This window comes from Urocitellus parryii, chromosome 8 (genome assembly GCF_045843805.1).
Source record: "Urocitellus parryii isolate mUroPar1 chromosome 8, mUroPar1.hap1, whole genome shotgun sequence".
NCBI classification, from domain to species: domain Eukaryota; kingdom Metazoa; phylum Chordata; class Mammalia; order Rodentia; family Sciuridae; genus Urocitellus; species Urocitellus parryii.
Genome location: NC_135538.1, coordinates 17104867 through 17127371, shown reverse-complemented (window position 1 = coordinate 17127371; position 22505 = coordinate 17104867). Strand labels below are relative to the sequence as shown.

At 41.6% G+C, this 22505-nt stretch overlaps 1 protein-coding gene across 1 annotated transcript in view; it reads left to right on the top strand.

The window, feature by feature from the left end:
- Ust (uronyl 2-sulfotransferase) overlaps positions 1-20496 on the top strand; it is a 262683-nt gene extending 242187 nt beyond the window's left edge. The window contains exon 8 of the mRNA XM_026401958.2: positions 20007-20496. Within this exon, the coding sequence (XP_026257743.1) occupies positions 20007-20290 (284 nt within the window). The 3' untranslated portion in view covers positions 20291-20496. The remainder of the gene's footprint in view (positions 1-20006) is intronic.
- Positions 20497-22505: the final 2009 nt, after the last annotated feature.

Below are 22505 nucleotides of genomic sequence, written 5' to 3'. Positions count from 1 at the left end.
ATGCTCAGGGGAATTGGTATGCCCACGCTCCCATTTGATTTGAACTGGGCTGCGGCTGCGGATATCTCTTCCCAACTCCTCTACTCTGGTTAGTGTTGGAAGAGGCCTGCACACCAAAGCCAGTCAAGGAGCCAGTCAGCATCTGCACAGGTATTTAGCCATCCTAGGCTGCAGCTGGCACAGAGGCTCAGGAATGGGATCAGGCTGCCAGTGAGCGGGAGGACCACAGACCAGCACTGACCAGGAGTCGTTACAGTGGAATATGGATTCCATAAGCAGGACGTGCAGCTAGGAAAGCCTCATTGAATCATCAATGAAATCTTCATTTCACATAGAGTAATGCTGTTGCACAGCCATATTCATGGGGAAATACCAGTGTTCAAGAGTTCAAGGGTTCAGACAGCCTGCAGCCACACAGCGTCAGCCCTGTGGGAGCTGCAAGTGACCAGAAAAGACAGAAAGTCAGGCATGCCTTCTGTGTGTCCTATAGGCTTCCACCAAGTGGCAGTGAACATTCTGGAAAAAAAATGGGAAGGCCAATGCAGAAATGTGAAAGGCCTATGAGTGGATGTGAGTTGGATGACACCAGTTCATGGGCATCTTCGGGTCTTTTGACTCATAACCTCAAATCGATTCTTTGTATTTTTCATTATTTAGTTAAATAGCTTGTCAAGAAAGTTGGTTTAGACCAAATTAAAACCAAAACATTGGTTTAGACCAAATTAAATAACCCAGGATAACCCACGGATAGGTCTTCCTACCCCCAAAGAACTTTAAGGAAAGAAGAATACATGCAACATTCAAACTATATTTCTGACACTTTTTAAGGCTCATATAAAAAGTAAGGTTGGGCTGTGTAGTGTTAGTAGACGAGAAGCATTTTATAAAACTAGTAAGTAGTAGGTGGATCAAGTTTATCCACAGTGCACATGAACTCTGCATAGGATATGAATCTTTGTTTTCACTGAACTGCCAGTTTTTAAATTTTTGAAGAAGCAGCACACCTAGAAGTTTTGATGTCTGTAATTCCATGAAGTATCATCATTTACCCATCAAGTTTCAATTGAATTTAAACTTAAATTTGTCTGTTTCAATTGGCAAGATTAGTATTTTTCTGGTTTAGTGACAGAATATTGATGTTTCAAGGGAATGCTCTGAGCCGGATGATAATAATAATGATATTTGTTATTCTAGTGTCAACCTAAATAACAATCAAAGAGAGATTCTCTAAATAATAATGATATTTATTTGCAGATCATTGGGAATTGAGTGAATTGAAAAAGGTTGAGGCCAGAGGAAGTTTTTTTAAAAGCAGAAATGAGGAGGATTATACAAATAATTGAAACAATAATCCTCAGATGCCAGATTAAAGCAAGGGTGGTTCCAGCCTGGGGTTGAACAGATAGTTGCCAGGCAGTATCCTGGCAGGAGTATTTTCCATGTAAGTTTGCATTGGCCTTTGTGCAAATAGCTCTAGCAGAGTCTTTTGTGGTAGTTGCTATCAGGCAGCCACGCATGAGAACCCTTCTTTCATTGCCTCCTAGAGTAATTATTATTGTTGGAGTTAACACAAGCCCCTGCATTCTGCTTATGACAATTTTCACTGGAAATGTATTGTTTCCCAGGAACTTTGTTAGACCTATTAGATGTATATTTCATTTAATCCTGTTAACAAGAGTCTGAGGCAGATACTATAATTTTGTCCATCTCACAGATAAAAGACACTGCCAACTTGGAGAGGATCCATAGTTCTGCAGAGCTGGAGTGGCAGAGGTGACACTTGTCCTCCTGGACTGGGTGACTCACCGCATCTCTGCCCTTCACCTCTCCACTTGCTTCATGGGAAGAGCAAAATCAAAAACATGATGATCTGGGGAGGATGGGGTAGTTAATAACATGTAGAATGCTAGGCAATTGTATTCTGCTAAAGTCTTAAGAATCGAATGTTTCTAGAAAGCTTGGTAATTCTTTCACAATGATATTCATTAATATACTCTTTTCAAAAATATTTTTTAGTTGTCGATGGACTTTATTTATTTATATGCGGTGCTGAGAATTGAACCCAGAGCCTCACACATGCCAGGCAAGCATTCTTCCACTGAGCTATAACCCCAGCCCCCATTGAAATACTCTTGATGTGTTATTACTTTCTTCTAATTTTTCTGGGAGAAAGATTTTTATAGTTTGTATTGCTAAAATTGCTTTGATAAAGAACTTGCAAAAGACTCAATCTGGTCAACAGTAAAGCCATTTGTTACAGTCATGTCACCAGCTTTGGCTTTTGTTAAAGTTTTTAATGAATCGGGGAATGGAATTTTGAAAAGCAAACAATCTAAGGGAAACTGCTTATTTTTCTAAATGAGCAAAGCAAAAATGGGAAACCTTGCCAGTTTAGTTGCTGCAAATGTCTGTTGGAGTCTTAAAAATTCTTAGATTACATGATTTAATCATATAGAACAAAACAGTGATTAGTGAACACTTTTTAAAAGTCTTTTTAGTATTTTGTCATTACTCTAGTCACTTAGACAAATATTCTATGATGTGCTCACTGTTAAATTTATAGTGAGTTGACATTCAATAAGATTTATTTTAAAAGTTACTTATTGAAATATATAGCCAACAAGAAATAAATATGGTTCCCAGCTAGTAAATTCAATTTAATAATAATTTGGTCTTATTAATCTGTTAAGAATCACTGCTGGCTCTTGAAATTTTCACAAAGCTTTTTGAATATCATTGAGATGATATGATTAAAGACTATGAATATCAATAAGCTTGAAATCATCCAATGCTAATATTCAGAGTCATATTTTTCCCCTTAAAGTTCTAGCATTCTAGCTGAGTACAATGGCACATGCCTGTAACTCCAGCAGCTCAGGAGGCTGAGGCAGGAAGATTGCAAGTTCAAAGTTTCCTCAGCAACTTAGCAAGACCCTGTCTCAAAATTTAAAAAATATAAAATGAAAATTTTAAAAAGGTCCAGATATATGGCTCAGTGGTTAAGCACCCCTAGATTCAATCCCTGGTAATTAATATATATGTAATTTATATATTCATATTCTAGAATTCTTACTATCATCTTTATGCCTAAATACAAGTTCATGTTGCCATCTGTTTATTCTGTGACAGTTATGAAAATGACTTACTAATTTTTTGTGGCTGTAAAGTATAAGCTTGAATATCAACTGATTTTATCTGTATTTATCATGCATTAGGAAAAAAATAGTGACTTGGCTATCTACCCAGTTAGGGGATGAACTAATGGTGTTACATGGAACTGGACCTAATTCCTTCATAAACATTCTAAGTGGATATGAAGAACTATGTTGCAGACATTAATGTAACCAAAAAAAAAATGGAGTCTAACTACCTCAAGGACTGCACAGAGAGGGGCAGGTTGCCCCAAAAGCCTTCAAGGCGTTTTCTCTAAAAAGTGCAAGAATTGGGGCTATGTACTGCCACTCTGGAGAGTTGGTTGTGACAGCCAGAAACACTGACACAGGATTGCCCATGACCTCTGAGAGATACATCGTGGACTTGATGGAGCAGGAGTGATGGGCTCTCATGCCACCCATCCATCCCCCCTCACCAGGCAGCAAAATTAGAGAGTGGAGTGATTCCTCTCCCTCTTTCTTACCCCATCTCTGCCATGCCAAACAACTCCCTCCCTGCTGCTTTGGACTTCGTAGGAAGAAAGGGAAGGAAGGAAACAGAATATTTTTTGTGTTCCAAAGGGTTTGGCAAATGTTCAGAAGGGGAAGGTGGAATTAAATCTACCCAAAGAGAAGCCAATGAGCTTTCCCTCACCTTTTCTTCTAACCAAGAAGTCAGGCTTTTGTTTTATTGTCACATGTAAAAGCCCAAGGAGTGTGACTGCATTAGGTAGCATTCAATTAGAATTTAAAATTTTTTTGGTAAAAATGTTGTGAAAATTTACAGTGAGGACCTGCTCATTCCTGGTAGCACGTTCAGCCACATCATCTTGAGCTCATTGCTAAAGGAAGACACCATACACAGATTAGTGTTGTCTTGACAATCTCTTGAGATGTCAGATACCCGTACATTTATATGGTGGAGCAAGGCAGGGCACAATACCTATTGGGAAGAATAGTAACTCCATACAGTTCTTACAAAGAGCTCTGCTTTTTTTTTTTCCAGTACTACGGATTGAACCCAGGGGTGCTTAATCACTGAGCCACATCCCCAGCACTTTTTATTTTTTAATAAAAAGTGAGTTGCTAAGTGCCTTGCTAAATTGCTGAGGCTGGCTTTGAACTTGCCATACTCCTGCCTCAGGCTCCCAAACAGCTAGAATTACAAGTATGTCCTGCCGTGCCCAGTGAGCTCTACTATTTTATGTGACATTTAGTAGATCAATTTTACAATCTAGAAGAGGAAACTGGGTAGTAAGGATCTCAGGCTAAAGAGCTTGGAAAGTCTTGAAATAACAAGGAATGGAATGTTGCCACATTATCCAGTGCATCAGAAATAGTCAATTCAGTTCTCCTTTCTCTAAAGGGAAATGGCGGGAAGGAGAGCAGTTTTAGTATTGAACCCAGGACTCCAGATTTTTCAGTGTGAGTTCTCACAAACACTGAAGAGATATGTTAGTGAGGGAGTTCATTCCTTTACACTTGGGGCTTTGAGCATTGCAGACAGTCTGGCCAGGAGGGTACATCAGCAGGGACCAAGTAAATAAACCACTTGGTAAAAGCCATTTGAGAGTAAAGGTTACCAGAAAGTCATAAATCAAACAGCATGTCTATGTCTGTGTATGGTTTTGCTATAATCTAGGAGCAATTAGACATTTTTTAAATATTTCTATAACTGTGCATGATTGGAAAATAAGGACCATGACCTAATGAACCAGTTTCTATTATTATAGCAAAATGAGATAAAAGTATAGTATGCATTTAATGCCAGTTCACTTATTTCAGTTTTATGCAGTTGTTTGCAGAACATCATGAAATTTCATTTCATGCCCCAATGAAACTAAAGCGTAATGGGTTACAGCTTTTCCACTTGTTGACTTTTCTCCTTTAAACATCTTTGATTTTCCATCCTTTGAACAGATTCTTAAAGAATGCCTTGAATGTCATTCAAGTTATCCTTTTCTCCTGCCCCCTCCTCTGCCTGTCTTTAAAGGGATTTCTGAAGTGAACCAATCCGGATGGAACCTAGTAATACCTATGAGCACATTAAATATATATATATACACATACATACATACATACATACATATAGCTCTTTTTTGGCTGCTTCTAGTCTGTAGCATGGTCTTTCCATCATTGGTAGATGGTTTATTTTTATTTTAGTCCTCTTTTATATGGGAAGGCTTGTGTCCCATCAGAACTTGTAGCCTGGCCATCTGTCCTCTCCCTTCCATTAACATCACAGTCTTCTTCAGCTTTTCTTTACCTTGGCCACGACATTTCAGCTCAAGTAATCTTCCCTGACTGCCTTATGGCCTGCAATTGACCTGACACCTAACACCTGTCAATGATCTTCTCCCACAACCTGCTTTTTTTCTTTCATGTGTCAGAAAAATGAAAAGGGTTTATTTTTTCTCATTAGAAGAAAGTTACAGGTCCAAATAAAATTTTATACTACAACCCAACTTTTCAAAAGGTATGTAGACAAAATAATTTTTGTCCTCTTGAATTGCATTTGCAAGTTTACTCTATCCATAACATTTTTACAGTATATAAATGTTAACATCAAACCTTTACCCCCTTATTTTACAGTCTCAGCCATGGTATCCAGGCATTTTCCCTTCAGATGATCCTGGCATCTATTGGCATTTGCCTGTCAATTTCCAACTTTTGTGAAATAAGCAAATTGATCTCCCATACACATGGAAAATTTACACTTGTGACTCATTCTTTCTTAGAGTTTTACTTAAAACAATATGGATGTCTTGTAAATGTTCATGCTGACTTATAGAGCATGCAAATCTGATATTTCACAGGGATAGGAGGAGAAAACCAGGTGTTCATTTATATTCCCTAAGACCGGGTGCTATCAGAGTGCTACAGGTTGCCCAGAAAAGTCATTTTAATTTGAAAGTAGCATTGCAAACTCTCCTGGTAGAATTGACAGCATCCTTGGAACTTCATTTCACACTTCCCTGACTTGGGAATGGTTATTTTGAGTAGCACCTCTCATTAGCCTAACTTCTTAATGCCTGGGCGGGAGGTTAAATATCTCACTTATCTCCATGTTCAGCCTCTGTGAACAGCTGCTTCATTCACAGCCTGGAAGGGTTTATCAAAATTTCACCATGTTTAACATTCTGGAGAGAACATCCAGGTTGCCATAGGGTCTTGGAACTCACCATAGGGTCACTCATCAGGGCTGATGTTTGTGATAAACATAGTGTTAAAACAAAACAAAGAATGCAATAGGCCAAATTCTGTGTTTTCCTTATCAAACAGGGCTCTCACCAAATTTAATTTTTCCCTTTTTGTAAACTCCACAAACGAGCAAATATTTTGTCCTTGTCATTGTAGTCATGATGTGGTGTAATTTACTAAGAATTTCTTGTGCTCTGAATATTTTTTGAGCTATGATACTTCCATACCAAGTGCACTGTAGTGATGCTTTCTGTTCTCACAGTCACTGACAGGATTTTCAAAAGGCCCTTTGCATTGTGAAACTAGGTAATACATTGTCTTTGTGTATTACTAAACTTAATGTCTTAACATTTAGGAAAATTGCATTCTATAAATTTCTGGATCTCTTAGAGCTGGCAGAATTGAAGACCTTAGCAATGATAAGTAAACTCACCACTCAGAATCTAAAGTTGCCATTTATTGTAAGGAAATACCCCCCCAAAATGGGTATGATGGCTAATAAACAAGCATATGTATCTCATATTATTTAGAGTCATAGAAACAGTAAGAATCCAGTTATATAGCAGCAACAGACTGGTGATATGATTTTTTTTTTTTTTTTGGTACCAGGGATTGAACTCAGAGGCACTTGACCACTGAGCCACATCCCTAGCCCTATTTTGTATTTTATTTAGAGACAGGGGCTCACTGAGTTGCTTAGAACCTCACCATTATTGAGGCTGGCTTTGAACTCAAGATCCTCCTGTCTCAGCCTCCCAAGCCCCTGGGATTACAGGCGTGTGTGCCACCGCACCTGGCTGGTGATATGATTTTTAAGGCATCCATATAATGCAGAATATAAAAACACATTGCAAAATATGACTTAGAATAAACAATGATATTGGAAAATGCTTATGATCAGTTGAGTTTTAAAAGACAATAAGACTAAATAAACAATGCATGTATTTTACAATTCATGCCCATAAATTAAAATAAGACTAAAAGGAGTTATATTGCTATAGTGATCATTATGGCTTGATTAAAAGTCATTTTATTTTCTTTATCTTTTCTCTGAGTTTTCCAAAAATATATAGATGGTTTTGACCCTGTATTTATTTGCTCGTGTCTATTTGTATATATATGTGATTATACTTGGCTATAGATAGATAGACAGACAGACAGACATCATAACCAGAAAAAAAATCAATTGTAAATTACTCTTCTGTCTAAGAACTAAGGTTAAAAATAAAAGCTTATAAACCACCCAAAGGCTTTTTATGACCCTGTACATATTAATGAAGTGCCAGGAGAATCTGGACAGAACTGCTAGTTAATGTTTCTCTTGATCTTCTTTGTTCATGTAAGAAATCCCTTTCATCAGAATGTCCTCATCCAGCCCTGATGTGGGCCTCCATAGTACAAATGCAAAGCAAGTAATGTTAGGACAAAAAAATATCAAAAATACATTCCCAATAATAATTTCAAATAAAAATGTATTTCTGACAAAAGTGCAAATACTGATAAAATCTAGTAAGTCTTCCAGTACATTTGTTTTTTCAGAAGTAGATGTCTTGTTCTGTTGTTCATGTTGTTGGAAACAGAAAGCTCTCTTTTATAAAATGCCATTCCAGTTCTCTAGTGAGTGTTGTAAGAGATGCTATATTGAGAAAGCATGCACGTATAGATACAGTAGTAGATATTTTCAAAGAAATTAACTGATTTTTGATGATTTGGGCCAGGATGCTAAACTTCGGAAGAAAAGACACAGGGGCAAGTTGCCCTCTGCCCCAGTAAACCCAGGTGTCAGGGGAAGCTGACTGCTAGAGCCACCCGCCTTGGTAGACAATAAGGAGGCTCAAGGCTGACCCCTTTAAGTGGGGGCCTGAGGAGGAGGAGCTCAGATGCCTTTTCCAGCCCTGATGTGCTGAGCTCTAAGCAGTCTCCTGCATCAGCCTCAGCTGGGGGCGGGGGAGTGGTCACCAATGTGTCAGAACCACAGCTGCCTATGCCTTTGCATATGCCTTGGGCTCCCCAGGTCATTCGCTGCACATGAAGTTTCTCTGGCAAGATGTTCACCTGGCCCTACAAAAGATAGACGCCTGCAGTCATCAATGCCACCCCCTTCCATCCCTGTTTCTTGTCCTTCCTCTGATGCCCCACTGGGACAGAGGCCCTTCCTGTCCCCATTAAAGTGGGTACTCCCAGGTGGTCCAGGAAGTTACTAGAAATTGTATATTTGTTCCTCTTCTTATTGTCTACTCCTTTTCAAGGTGAAGGCCTGTGTTTTCAGCTTTCAGAGGTTCAAAGGTTTGCTGGGGTTATAGGGCCCACCTGTACAGGGTTAATGAAAGGACACGCCCCCTCACAGGTTAGTGGCTGGCCGTCTTCCAACCCAAAGGGGCCAGAATCCTGGGTTCCTTGGGCCTTCAGTGATCTGCCCCACATAGACCAATATTTTTTCATCCTGGTTCATTTTATTTGTGCCCCTGTTTCCAAAGCAAAGTGGGATCATTAGAAAGCCTTCATTCTCTTTCATCAAAGGAACCTGGCAGTTTCAGGCATTTGGAAAAAAAAAAATAGTAAATCATGCAACTCTCGCTTGACTACATAGAGAAAAGGCTCTCTTGAAATTCAAAGCGATCTTGGACTATTTTTTAGTTATTTATACTTCCAGATCTGAAAAGAAGACTGGAAAAAAAAAAATTCCCTGTGTTTACTTTACCAACCCTAAGCATGGAGGCAGCCATGAAGTGCTTTTTGTTCTTTTCCTTAATTGCCATACCTCCAAGAAGCTGATCGTAACATGCCATCGATCATCTGAGTGGCACATCAAACGCTGGCCCTGTCGGCCCTGCACATCACGAGGAGCCACAGTGACACACATTCATTTCCGCTGCCAGCAGCTGCAGGGGAGCCCGGCTGCCCTGCTCTTGTATTTCATGTGTTTGAACTGTGTGGCCTCCCTGCATAATTCAGGAAATGAGTTTACTCTATCTGTGACAAGCATCGTGTTCACACGGTTTCAGGGGCAGCCAGCATGGTGCTGGGCTCTGCAGAAGCTGTGAGCATTTGTGGGCCCTGGGGAGCATGCACTGGTGCTTCTCCCAGGTCACCTAATGCTTCAATCCCCCAGACCTAACGGCGACTTTCCTCATACCTGTCACTCAAGAAAGCATACCTATCCTGTGGGTTGGAAATTCCTGGAAGTAGCATAACCCGAGATTGGATAGAGTGTTGGTAAAAAAAAAAAAAAAAAAAAGGGCCTCTGGGTCCATCAGAGCTCAGCTCCCCTGAAGCCAAAGAAGGAAGCCCATCTTTGAGTGAGGCTTTTTTTTTCCCCTGGTGGCAAAATTGGGCCCCACTTCTGGTTGTTATGAAACTTGTATCCATTTCTTGCACATGATCTCTGCTGGACTAGTTTAAAACAAGTCCAGATTGTTGGGGGAAGGAGGCTCTGGTCAGCATGGAGTGTGCATTCACTTAGATCCAGAAAAGGAATGCCAAAGCCCGCCCAGCATCAAAATACACTGCAAATCAGTGGAGACATTTACTTGTTTTGCATACGGTTAACCATCTCAGAGGTCATAAAACGGGCCTCTGTCCTCTGCTGCAGCAGCTGGGTTTACACAGTATTTCCAGATTGTTTATTCTGGCCCAGAGCCAGGGCAACATCGTTTTTCCATTATGCATGTTTGACAGATGAAGAGAGGTGGGAGGGGAGGCTCTAAGGGGCAGATCTGTGATTTCCTTTTTATTTACATTAAAGGAACTTTTAAGAGTCCTGAAGATTATGAACCAGTCCAAACATAAAGTCAGTGCTGCAGAGGTGGAGAGAATCACTACTTTTGCAAAACTGTCCAGATCCCGGGCAGTCAAGCAGAGTCCATTCAGGGCCTGGGCTTGTATGAAGCTCATTCTACCTGTCACCACACCATCTTGCACACAAACTAGATTACTGGTGAGTGATATTTATCAGCATATTCAGAGGTTAGAGTCCCAGTGTTTGTGGGGCACTACATTGGGAGGAGCCCAGGCCTTGGCAAACCAGTCTGCGTGCATTCCATTGGCCTGTGCAGCCAAGGCAGGAGGGGCATGGCGCTGAGCAGAGAAGTATTTCCTGGCCCTGTAGGACTTTCACTGTGTAGTCCTTGCCCTGTGACAGCAGCTTCCTGAGGATAATCCCAGCGGCCTGGCCTAAGATCGTCCATGAGGAAGTGTTCAAGATTGGCCAAAGAGCCACCATTTAAATATTCTCCATGGAAAAACCCTGGGCACACAAGGCAAGTGGATGTGATCTGAATAAGTATTTTGCTTCTCAACAGAACATTTTTCTTTTAATAATAGAGAAATGGGGCTGGGATTGTAGCTCAGTGGTGTGGAGCACTTGCCTAGCACATGTGAGGCACTGGGTTCGATCCTCAGCACCACATATAAATAAATAAAACAAAGGTATTGTGTCCATCTACAACTAAAAAAATTGTTTAAAAAAATAGAGAAATGACATTCAAAAGTACTAAAACTGCTGGCAAATTAAGTCACCGAACAGCATTAATATAGCATAATTCAATCACACAGACATCTTCCGGCCCAACAATGCTTGGATTTTTTTAGTTATGGACCACAGTGAATTACACACATAGCACCAATTCACTAGCTGCTGGGTGGCAGCCACATATATCTTTCTATGTAGGTATTTATGTTCATAGAAAAACATCCCTTATCATGGTATTTCTTGAGCTTTGCTAAGTATGTGTAAGCGATCTGTCACCATAACATAGTGTTCTTCAACAGAGTGGCTAAGAAAAGCAAATATACTCCCTGTCCACAGCAGCCTGGGAGCCAAACCTGCCCTATCACCCTCCCCTCAAGAAATTCAACTCCTAGAAATGGAAGGTTTGCTCAGGGAGGACCCTCAGCTAAGGAAGGAATTTAACAAAAATGACAATGTCAAGTCAACACCAACAGTTGCCCTTTGGATTAATCCAGTCTTACCGATGGATTTAAAATCAGGTTTCAGATCAGCAAACATTTATGGAGAGTCATTATGTGCCCAGTGTGAAGCCTAGACATCAGGGAAATGAAAATGAGAAAGACACAGTCCCTTTCATTCTGCAAACATTTTTGCTGGCTGGCAAGTTTTCCACCAGATCCTCCTCAACTTACAAAGCATTCCCCTTGAGTTAGAACACTCGGGCCCTTCTTCTTGACTGAGCCCCATAGTGCCAGAATACACACTAGGCATGGAGAAGTGGGTGGTTATGGATTTCCACTCAATTTGGAAATTAACAGCCTGTGATGTAGCAAAAAAAGGTGCTAGACTGGTGCTAGACTAGAAAGCCCCTTTCTAGTCTCGGAACAGTCACTTACTGGTCTTACAACCCTGACCCATGTTCTGACCTCTCAGGCCTGGTTGCCTGTGGGTGCTGTGAGGGTTGTACAGAGCTTGGTGAAAGCACATGGACCAAGGAGCCCTGTGCAGATCAGGAGTGCTCTTCTGTTAGGCAGGATCAGGGGAAGGTGAGATGACAACTTTGATAATGCAAAGAGCAGCCCCCTATTAGCCTCATTCCATTCTTGTTTTGGTTTTGATTTTCTCTGCCAGCATGGGGTGATCAGCCTCAGAATCTTGTGTCATTTGGGATTAAACTGGATTCCCATTCAGGACCATAATTATAGTCTGCCACCCCTTCCTCGGGGAGGGCCCAGAGCCTGGAAAAATCTGTCCCCACACAGTCTTGACTCTGGCTGACTGGATGTGTCTGGACAATCTGTTTTGTATTAGAATAAAAAGGTCAAAGGTTGAGGTTCTCCCCTCCCCTTCTGAACATTTCACAGCTCAAAACCAGTGCCTAGTTTGAGGAAATTTTCTGCAATTACCACAACATAACTAAAGGAATTGTTTGGCCAGTCCCTAAAGATTAGTAAGAAAAAAATCAAAAGCATCCTGAAACCGTAGCTTCTTTTTTCCAAGTGTGTTTATTCATTAAAGGACCAGGGCAGAAAATATGACATGGCCAGCACTATGGCTCCGCAAAAGCAACAGAATTGCAAAACTGAACAGTGAGAGCCAGAGAGTCCCAGATGTGAGGGCCGACGGCTTCCTGCTAAGGACCCAGCATTCCTGGTCCCCAAAGTTTGTAGAAAGCACATTAGATGCTGTCTGTGACCCCACATGGCTGACTCTCCGTTCACAGACACAGACCAGCCCTCTCTGCTTCTGACAACACACTCTGCCTTCCAAGATGCCTTCTGCCCTCTCAGGAAGCATGCCCAGAGGATGCTGGGTTCCCTGGATGCTGATCCCTGGAAACACAAAGGCAAATGGGGTGTCAGCCCTGATGCTCACTCTCAGTGTCAGAGCTCCCTTAGGAGAGCTGCTCAATGAAACCTGGTGGGGATCAAATCCAGGGGAAATGTTGAAAGGGTTGATAGTGCCTCAGAGGCATCCCAAAAGTTTTCCATTCTTTGGTATATACACACACACACACACACACACACACACACACACACACACCTTGTGCAGTGCTCTCAGAGTTGTACACACAGCAAATCTTTAGGATCAAATAGTTAAGGAGAATCCAGCTCTGCAGAATATTTAAGATAAGCCCATCAGGCCTGGTTTCTCCTGAGCACAATTCCAGCAAACAAACCCTCTGGAATCCTGTGGGTACGAGTCCTGTGAGGGAGGTCACCCCTTAGACGAGGAGCTCCATTTGACCTTAGGAAGGTGAAGGACAGAGGACTTGGGCTCATTAGTCAAGCTTTCCCAGACCCCAAGCTCTGGCTTGCCAGCTCTGTGAACTTGAGCAAGCTCCTAAAATCCCAGTGTCACATCTGTTAATGGTGATGATAAAAGACCTCACAGCCTTGGGAGTTTTGTACAGATTAAATGCATGTGTGCGTATCTCCAGTGCTTGACACAAAGGAAGCCGTAAAAACATGTGATGATGATTGTGGTGGGGCAGGTCCCATTCACTACTTGTAACTCCTGCACCTGCTGCCGGACAGTTAATTAAGAACTGCAGAAAGTAGAGAGGAAGGTGGCATTGGACGCACAAACTGGGGGTGGCGGTGCTAATTGAGGCCTTAATTTTGATATGAAGCCCTTGTTTCCTAGATTTAGGAAAAGAATTTTTAAACCTTCAAAGCAGAAGCATAAAACTCAAATTTCTATAGAACCAGGCAGGTAACATTAAAGAATAAATTGGCATTTGGGGTCTGAGACAAAGTGGAGCTCACTGCCTCTCACAAGGGCAGTCACATTCACATTCAGCCCTGTGGTCTTCCTCTAAAAGAAGCCAGAAATCCAGATTTCCATGTGAAATGGACCAAGTCTTATAACTAAGTCCATTTCTTAAAAAAAAAAAAAAAAAAGAAAGAAAGAAAAAGAAAAGAACACCCCATGGGCCAAGCAACACATTGCCGCCAGTCGACTCTTGGGCTTCCTTTTTGCCATGCCCACCTTTAATGGAAGGAGCTCTGTATTTGTCCCTTTGAAAATGTTCCTCAGTGGTCCCAAGAGACAGGTCCCCTTTGAAGTCACCTCAGCTTCTTCTGGGTTCAGAGGATGCTCATGGGGTGCAGTCTGTACTTCTTGGAAGTTACCTTCTAAGTCTATGCCCACTGGAAAAGGGCCCCATTGCTTCCCAAAGGATGCTAAGGGTACGTGTGGATTTTTAAAAGCATAATCATTTGGAGCTGAAATAAAGACCATCTGCAAAATATCCAAGCAACTTCCTCTAGAACTGCCACTGTGGTGATCTGGAGAGAGGCTGATTCCATAGTTCACGTAGCTTTGTTTTGTTTGGAGGGAAGTCTAGCATTTTCCAAAAATGTGGAACACTTAGCAGTGGAATGACTTTTCCATAGCACTGACTATTGTACAGCAGGACACATAACCATATGTCTTCAAAATGGGATTTTTAAAATTCTCTACGTCCTACACAAGGTAAACTGCCCTCCGGTCTTCTGCTATGATGGGGATAGTTTTCTGTGGACTCGCAGAAGCTCCACTGGTTGTGACCCAGTGATTACAGTTAAGGAAAACCTCAGCACAAAGGGGAACCTGGATTCTAATTCCCTTCTGTCACTCCCTTTCTGGTTGTGTGGCCTTGAGACAGTCATTTAATCTCACAGAACTTGACTCTCCATCTGCACAATCGGGGTCATGATACCCCACAGTTATTGAGAATATTAAATAAAACAGCATCTAAATGAGCATAACCTAAACCCATAATCCATGTTTACTGGTTGAGTCTTGATTCTGTGCTTCATCAACATAGCCCTCCTTTTTCTGCCCATGGCATAACTCTCTGGCAACTTCATTAACCTTCTTGTTCAATTTGGCAGCTCTTTGAAAAATAGATGTCAGTAAAGCTGTAGACATGGCACATCAAATTTCAGTTTCATTGTCCACAGTGGTGTGAACACTAAGGCGTAGAGGTTGGATGATGTTCCTAGGGAGTAACAGGGAGAAAGGGGAAGGTTAGGATGAGCCCTGGCATGGAAGGGACAGTCGTGGAAACAGGAGGGAATGGGGAGAAGGGTAAAGCACCACCAGAGGGGTAGGACAACTGGGAAGAGCAGTTACAGATGTGCAGGGAGGAAAGGCATCAGGATGAAGCATGAGGCCAGCAGAGTTGCAAGGTCGTGCTGAGAGGTCGTGAGAAGGCCTGGAGAGGGCCCACTGAATGACCAACAAGGAATCAGGGGTCAGTTGAATGGAGTCATGAGGGAAGAGAAAGCAGGCTTTGATGGTTCAGTCCCGTGTGGAAGTTGGAAAATTGGTGATAACCAATTTAGACAACTCTTGAACAAGCAGGATTGTGGCTTGTTCAGAGCCACAAAGAAAAGAGGGAGGGGCTTGGAGACAAGACTTTTAAGAAGCACATGTGAGTTGTGGTGAGAAGATCCCAGTTGAGAGAGAGAGATTGGCAATGAAGAAAAGAAACAGGGAGGATGGACAGTTGGTGCAGGAACTGGATATTAATGTAAAACTGGAGCTTAATTTAAAAAAAAAAATGCTGTCATAAGATTCCTCTAGCCAGCTGCCACTGTCCCTCATGATAAATAGGGGATTTAGGGAGGGGGCTAAGATGAATAAAGAGGACTAAGGAAACTGATACACACTTGGCAATCTTTTGCTACCCAAGAAAGAATCTTCTAAAATTCTTCAGCCAGAAAGTTAAAAATCCCCTTACCTTAAAAGTCTTGTCCTTTCTGTAGTTTTCTAGCAACCAGAGAGCTCAGCCTCCTGGTGTTTGTTCTGACCAGCACTATCGAATAGCAAGATGGAGTGAGGCCACGTGGAATTAAAGTTTGGTGGAAAAGGCCTCTAGGAATCTTATTAAAATCTCTCTCTTGCTTATAAAAATGTGGGTAAAACCAGCGATCTGAGGGGAGTGGGATTTCCCAAGCCTGTGCTGTCTAGGAAGAGACTTGACAGCCATACTGGGCATCATGACAAGGTCTACTTTTCCTAAACTCAGTTGATCCTGAGCTTTTATTTCAGCTGGGCTGGAATAACGTTTCCTTCTAGAAAAACATAGTTGAAAGTTCAGGCTAAATAAGGAACCCAGGAAAAGTGTCCACCCCTGAGGTGAAACCAAGAGACTCTCAATGGTGCTCATAGTGGTGGGTCTCAGTGTGGACTCCATGGGCACTGGCCTTTCTTATTGGGCCCAGAGATGGTCTAGTCCATTTTTTGTTTATTTAATCAACCCTCTTCTTCCTCCAAAGTATGAAAACATTAGCCATTCCCTCCACCACCACCATCCCATTTCCATGAGATCTACTCTAAGTCCATATGAAGAAGAAGAGGTGCCAGACCCAGCTCTTGATCTCTATGCTGTGTGGCATCGTGGAGGGACATGTGAGGAACAGTGATAACGCTGTTGACCTCTTCAGTAACAACACCGCCAAAGCTCAGCAACTGATGATTATGCAAAACCCTACTTCTGCAAACTTCTAACTGCCTGACCTTGAACAGGCCAGTCTTGCTCAGCCTCTGTTTGCAAACGGTAAGGTGGCTCTTCTCTCAAGGGGTGAGGACTGAAGTGTGATTAGGTGTATAGGTGCTTAGCTCAGTGCTTGCTGCGTCTTAGTCTTTACCAAATGTAGCTGTTACTATAAAAGTACACCCATCGCATGGGGCTCAGCTGGAACCGCTGTCATTTCTTGATCAGTTAACTCATCATGTAAGTGTGTTCTGGCTTTTTTCACTTGTGATTAAAAGACACAGTAACCTTTTTATATATATATATATATTTTTTTTTTTAATTTTTTAGATTTTTTTATTTTTTAGTTGTTGATAGATATTTTTTTTATTTATATGCGGTGCTGAGAATAGAACTCAGTGGTGCCTCACACATGCCAGGCAAGTGTACTACCACTGAGCCATAGCCCCAGCCCCGTGTGTGTGTGTGTGTGTGTGTGTGTGTGTGTGTGTGTAATTTGCTTTTTATTAGCATGTATTAATAATACCCAAAATGTTCCTTTTGGTAGTGCTGGCTACCTGTTCTGCCCATGCACCAACTCTCTCTGGTTTGAAGCTAATAACCCTTGACTACAAGTCAACTCAGTCCATTATATAAACCAGCATAGCAACCCAGTTATCTTAGGAAGTTATTTTTGCTTTAAGTTAAATATTCAGTTGTATATTTCCTGGATGGCTTTGTGGTCAGAATATTTATCTGATTACACTTGCTGTACATAATTTTTAGGAAATTACAAATTCAACCTTAAGACAGAGAGAACTTGAAGGCCCTGCAGTGGAGCAGAACCTGAATTACTTCCTTATGAATATCTAGACTCCATACACTCATCTTTTGGGTTCTTCTCTAGAACTCATGAGGGTGGCTTCCTACTTAAGTCCCAGGTGCTTTCCCTTTCATAAGATGTAAATCCAAGGGCTTCCTTCTTTGCTGTTGCAATGTTTATAATTAGGTACCTGACTGGCTTAAAAAATAGTTAACTACAGCATTCATTCATCACACTAGGGGCCAATGCTTACTGGAGTAAAGAAGATGCATGAGAGATCATTGAAGGAAATGCAATTTATTAATTTCTGGAAATCAGAGATTCTTAACGGATTCATAAGGACCTAAGATATTTACATAGGGGCTTCCCCAAGTCCTCCCCATGCTCCTGAGCTTTAGTCAGGTTCCCAGGAGGATCCAGAATCTCTACCTGAACTTTTGAAGACTATTCCCAGCTGAAGCCAGACCAGTAAAGAGTTCAACACCTAGAATGTGCCATTGTCCCCTTAAACCCTGAATTTACTCTTAAGGATATTAATAGAATGTTGCAAATTCCATTACAGCTTTTCTTTATGCAAATTGTTAGAAGCTATTTCCCAGTGGCTTCATAAACTAGGAATATTTGTGAACAGATTGTCTTAAATCAAGTATAACATAATATGTTAAATCCTAGCTGCTGATAGCCAAACTATCAGCCTGCTTCCAAAACAAGTAGTTAGGATGTCACAGCCTGTGTTGTGTTCTTGCCTTTGGGTGCGAGGAGCTAGTAAACAGCACACATGTGACCCTGCCTGGGTTCTAAACTAATGAGAATATAGCTGTGAGACAGACAGGGGGAGACCCAAATGAGGCAAGGTGGGAGAAGGCAGCTTGGTGTGGCACATGGTAATAGGATCTCACGACTTCCTTCCCCTGCAGTGGGATGTGAATCTCTGCAGGTAGAAGTACCCAACCCAGAGGAGAAAACATTTCAACCCCATTTCCCCAGCGCACCATCAAATGCACAACCCTGTGCACCGTGCACCCGGCTTATCACTGAAGGCGGGCAGGGGCAGGAGCGAGGAGTGCTCCTCTAGGGGGATTTCTCTATGGAGAGAGGAAAATAATTACCCTCTCCCCAAACAATGGCTTTTCTCCTTTTCTTCTTTTCTCCCTTAATTCTCCATTTGCTTTGTTCCCTCAACTATTCAGTTAATAGAAATTCTTTTTTTTTTTTTAGAATAGGTTGTGCCATATAACTAATAATTCATTTTTAAATCATACGATTTTTTTTTTTTGGCTATAAGGTAACAAAGAAGTCCCAACCAATTTTTTTTTCCTTGATATACTGCCCAGGCTGGCCTCCAATTTCTGAGCATAAACTATCCCCCTGCCTCAGCCTCCCAAGTACCTGGGACTACAGGCATGTGCCACTATGCCCAGCTTTCACCAATTTAGAGTGCTCTGAGAGGACAGGATTGTAGGAGACTGTAATGATGGAATTATTGTCTCCTTCTTCTGAGTGTTTCACTTTAAACTCTTTGTGCCTGTCTGTCTTTTAAGCTCTTGTTAATCTCTTTTAAAAACAAAGGGAACCAGGGTTGGTGGTGCATGTCTGTAATCCCAGCTACTTGGGAGAGGGATAACACGTTTGAGGCCAGCCTGAGCAATGTGACAAGAACTTGTCTCAAAATAAAATTTTAAAACTTCATAATAAAGAGTTGGGGGTGTAGGTCAGAGGTAGAGGACTTGCCAAGCGTGAGTGAGGCCCCAAGTTCAATCCCCAGTACCAAAAAGAAAACAAAACAACAACAACAAAAAAAAAACTCACAAAGTAATAACCTATAGTTAAGGTCCACGAACATGGCCCACTCCAGATTAGCTAGAATTTGTTTTTGTAAAGAAGACAGATATGATGAAATGTTCCATCAGGAACCCATTTTAGAAGAGTCTATGCCAAGTTTCTTTAACAAAAATTCTAGAGTTGGCATATCCAGATGTGCATTACAGTTTTCCAGAGAGACCATTTGAAAAGCAGTACCCTTATTTCAATGAGGCCATTACCACCCAGGGAATTTTCTTAATTCCTTCTTTAGAATGAATGTGAAAATTTTCTTAAATATCCTCAAAAATGAGAAGTGTTTGTCCTTTCTGGTGAATCTGATTTTGGAAACAACTAGCTATACGTAGTTATTATTGTTTAATAGATTAAATGTTTTGCTTGGATTGATGAAAGGATTCAGAAAATATTGGTGAGGGTTACACAGAGTATAATTAATTCCACTGGATCATGCACTTTAAAACTGAGAATTTTATCTAATAAACATCTAACGGTTTCATGTTATTAAGCATTAGCATAAAACTAAGCAAAAATTAAGCCAAATTAGTATAAAATTTCAGCTATATATAGCCTCGATCAAAACATTCAAAAACCACAAATTAAAAATATATTTAAAGATCTGTTTTTTATATTCTTAATAAATACGTTGTTAAATATGCGATGCTCATTGACCCTGTATCAAATTAAACTTTATATTAACATTTAAATTTTTTTTTTTAATAAAACAAGAGCATTAGAAAGCAAAGAGACAGCTCTGTGTGCCTCTTTCTGAAAGCACAGATTTATTCGTGGATCAAGAAGAGGGGAAACAGAGAGATCTTGCTGTTAAAAAATATATATATATATATAACCTAGAGTTCAGTATTGAATTGTGGTCCAATTGCATGGTTCCTATCCCATGGAAAGGAAGTTAGTCCACTAAAACTGCTATTAACACCCACACCTGAGGACGTCTTGCCCCACGTGGCAGGAACCGCTTTTGCCTTCTTTGCTGGGACGTTCAGTTCCCTCCGCCCGCGCTGGGCAGAGGCATGCAGACCCTCACCTTTATTTCAGCCACCGCGGACGAGTGCTCACGTGCTCCCGGTTCTTTTCCAGAGCATAGGAAACTGGGAAACATGACTGTGACCGTGAAGAAGACTGTCCCCTCTCCCGAGGCCGTGCAGATCCTCTACCAGCGAATGAGATACGAGTACCAGTTCTACCACTACGTCAAGGAGCAGTTCCACCTGCTCAAGCGCAAGTTTGGACTCAAGTCTCACGCGAGCAGAGCGGCCCTGAGGCCGCAGTTCTTCATCCCCACCCCGCTGGAAACCGAGGAGCCCGTGGACGATGAGGAGCAGGACGATGAGAAGTGGCTGGAAGATATTTATAAGAGGTGATGCCAGCACGGTGTGGCTCCATGGCAGAATCTCCCTTTTCCAGAAAGGTTGTTCTGTTTGTTTGAGGAAGAAAAATCCAGAAGGGACTTAAATTAATGCTTGAGTGCATTAAAAAGAACAAAACATTCCCACATGTTGGGGTCATTGGGAGATGCCCGGTTTTGCGGGTTTTATTTGTTTAATTTTATTCTGTTTTTCTTTGGCTCCTTTGAGTCTTTCCCAGGTACACTAGATGGCTCCATCACAAGGTAGTCTTGTTCCAAACAGCCTACCCAGCCCCACCCCCCCAATACATGGGAGAAGGGGAGAAATATATCCCCCTGCCCAATAACTTATCATTTGTAAAATGACTTGTAAAAATATTACCTCAATGGCAGAAGACATCCAGACTTGTATATTTCAGTAGAAATACAAAAACCACTTCAGAGATCAGGGAATCTGCTCTAGAAGTGTCTGAGGGGGTAAGGTAAGGCAGAAAAGAACATCAAAGGGAGATGTCCCTGGTGAAGTGGTTTCTACCCAAATGGGTAGAATTCCACCTCTGCCCCATCTCAGGGGACAATGTCATCAAGAACAGTGTGCTTATCTCTGAAAGAATAACTTGGCTTATGTCACATCCCCCACCAATCAGCACCTGAAATACCTTTCAAGGCCAAGTGCATGGTCAAAGTGCGTGTCTCTGTTGAGACATTCCATTTCCAAGCACCATTCTGACAGACTCCAAGGTGCACAGCAAGGAAAAGGATTTGTTTGCTGTTTAAGAAGAACTGTAGGCAAACAGATCAAATCTGAGGGTCATGTGACAATAGGAAAATGGCATGTGTGTGCTTTGCATCTAATCTGGAACATCCATGTCCCCAGCATTGCTTTCAATGAAGTCCCAGGAACCATTTTAGCTCTGGTGTTGATTCCTATGCCAGGAATTCTAAGCCTGACCAGACAGTGCATGATCTCAGAAGTCCATTCCTGGCCAAGTTGGGTCTTTCAAAAACTGATATCTTTCATTTTCTAGTCCCTTAAGAGGTGCCTGTTTTTAGGAACAAGGGATCCTGAGCTCTGTTAAGACAGCAGTAGAACTACAGGCTCATTTCTTATGGAATCTGTTTGTTTCTGAGGGCCCTCACCAGGGACGTCAAAATGAGAAGCAGCAAGACTTCTGGGTAAGAGACTGATTGACCAATTTTCTGAGTAAGTGGATGCCCCTAGTATGATCTGAGTAGACTCTGAGCAGTTCCATCACCCCAAAATAATCCTCCTTTTCACTTCCCACACCCCCTATATCTGCTCCCTATTAATGAAGTCTTGGCCCAGTCATTAGAAATCTATTCCTTAAATTCAGAAGTATTTTCACTGTTTAAAAAAAAAAAAACTGAAAATACATGTTCTCCTGGGTAGATGATGTACAGCTAGCTGAGGAACCAAGGTGTGGTGGTGGTAGCAGGAAGAATACTTGTGACAAATTTTGCCTCCAAGAGCAAAGTGAGTTGCAAGGACTTATTAGTAAATAAGATTCTGGCTTTACACAAGCTATACATTTTCTGCTTTTCAGAAACCAACAAGTCTCTCCAAAATTCTTTCTTCCTTCACTAAAACTGGACAGGAGCCAAGATATAAAGCAAGTCATTTGGAACCTGCCGAGTGGGTGCTGAAGCCACTTTATCATGAGATATATTAAGACGGCTCCAGCCCACAGGCACCCAATGAAGGCAGGGACCACAGAGGCAAGAAGTCCAGCATGTGGCCACATGTGGGCCCCTTTCTGCCTCAGAGAACTGAAGCAGGGAAGTGAATAAAGGAAATGTTCTTAGAAAATGAATTATCCTTTGTCTTGTGCAGAGAGACCAGGGCCCTACCATTAGGCATACTTCAAAAAGCAACCTGGAAAACAGCTATCATGTTCAAAACAAGTACAAGGAACTGCTGCCTGATATGTTGTGAGTCGTTTCTATGAATTACACTTAAATAATGAAGATTAGTTTACACACTGTGCAATCTCACATCTGAAATAAAGTTGCGTTGGCTAAGTTTTCTCTGCTGTTGTCAGAACATTGGGACAATTGGTCACTCAACAAAATCCTTCCTCTTTCTGCAAGTTCACATGGGCACTTGTACCTGTGTGTCCAAAGGCATTTATTTTCAGCAGTGATCTTGGTAACTTTATGACAAAAGGTGCCAACTGATTTACTTGCAGGGCCTTTTTGTTATTTTGTCGCAA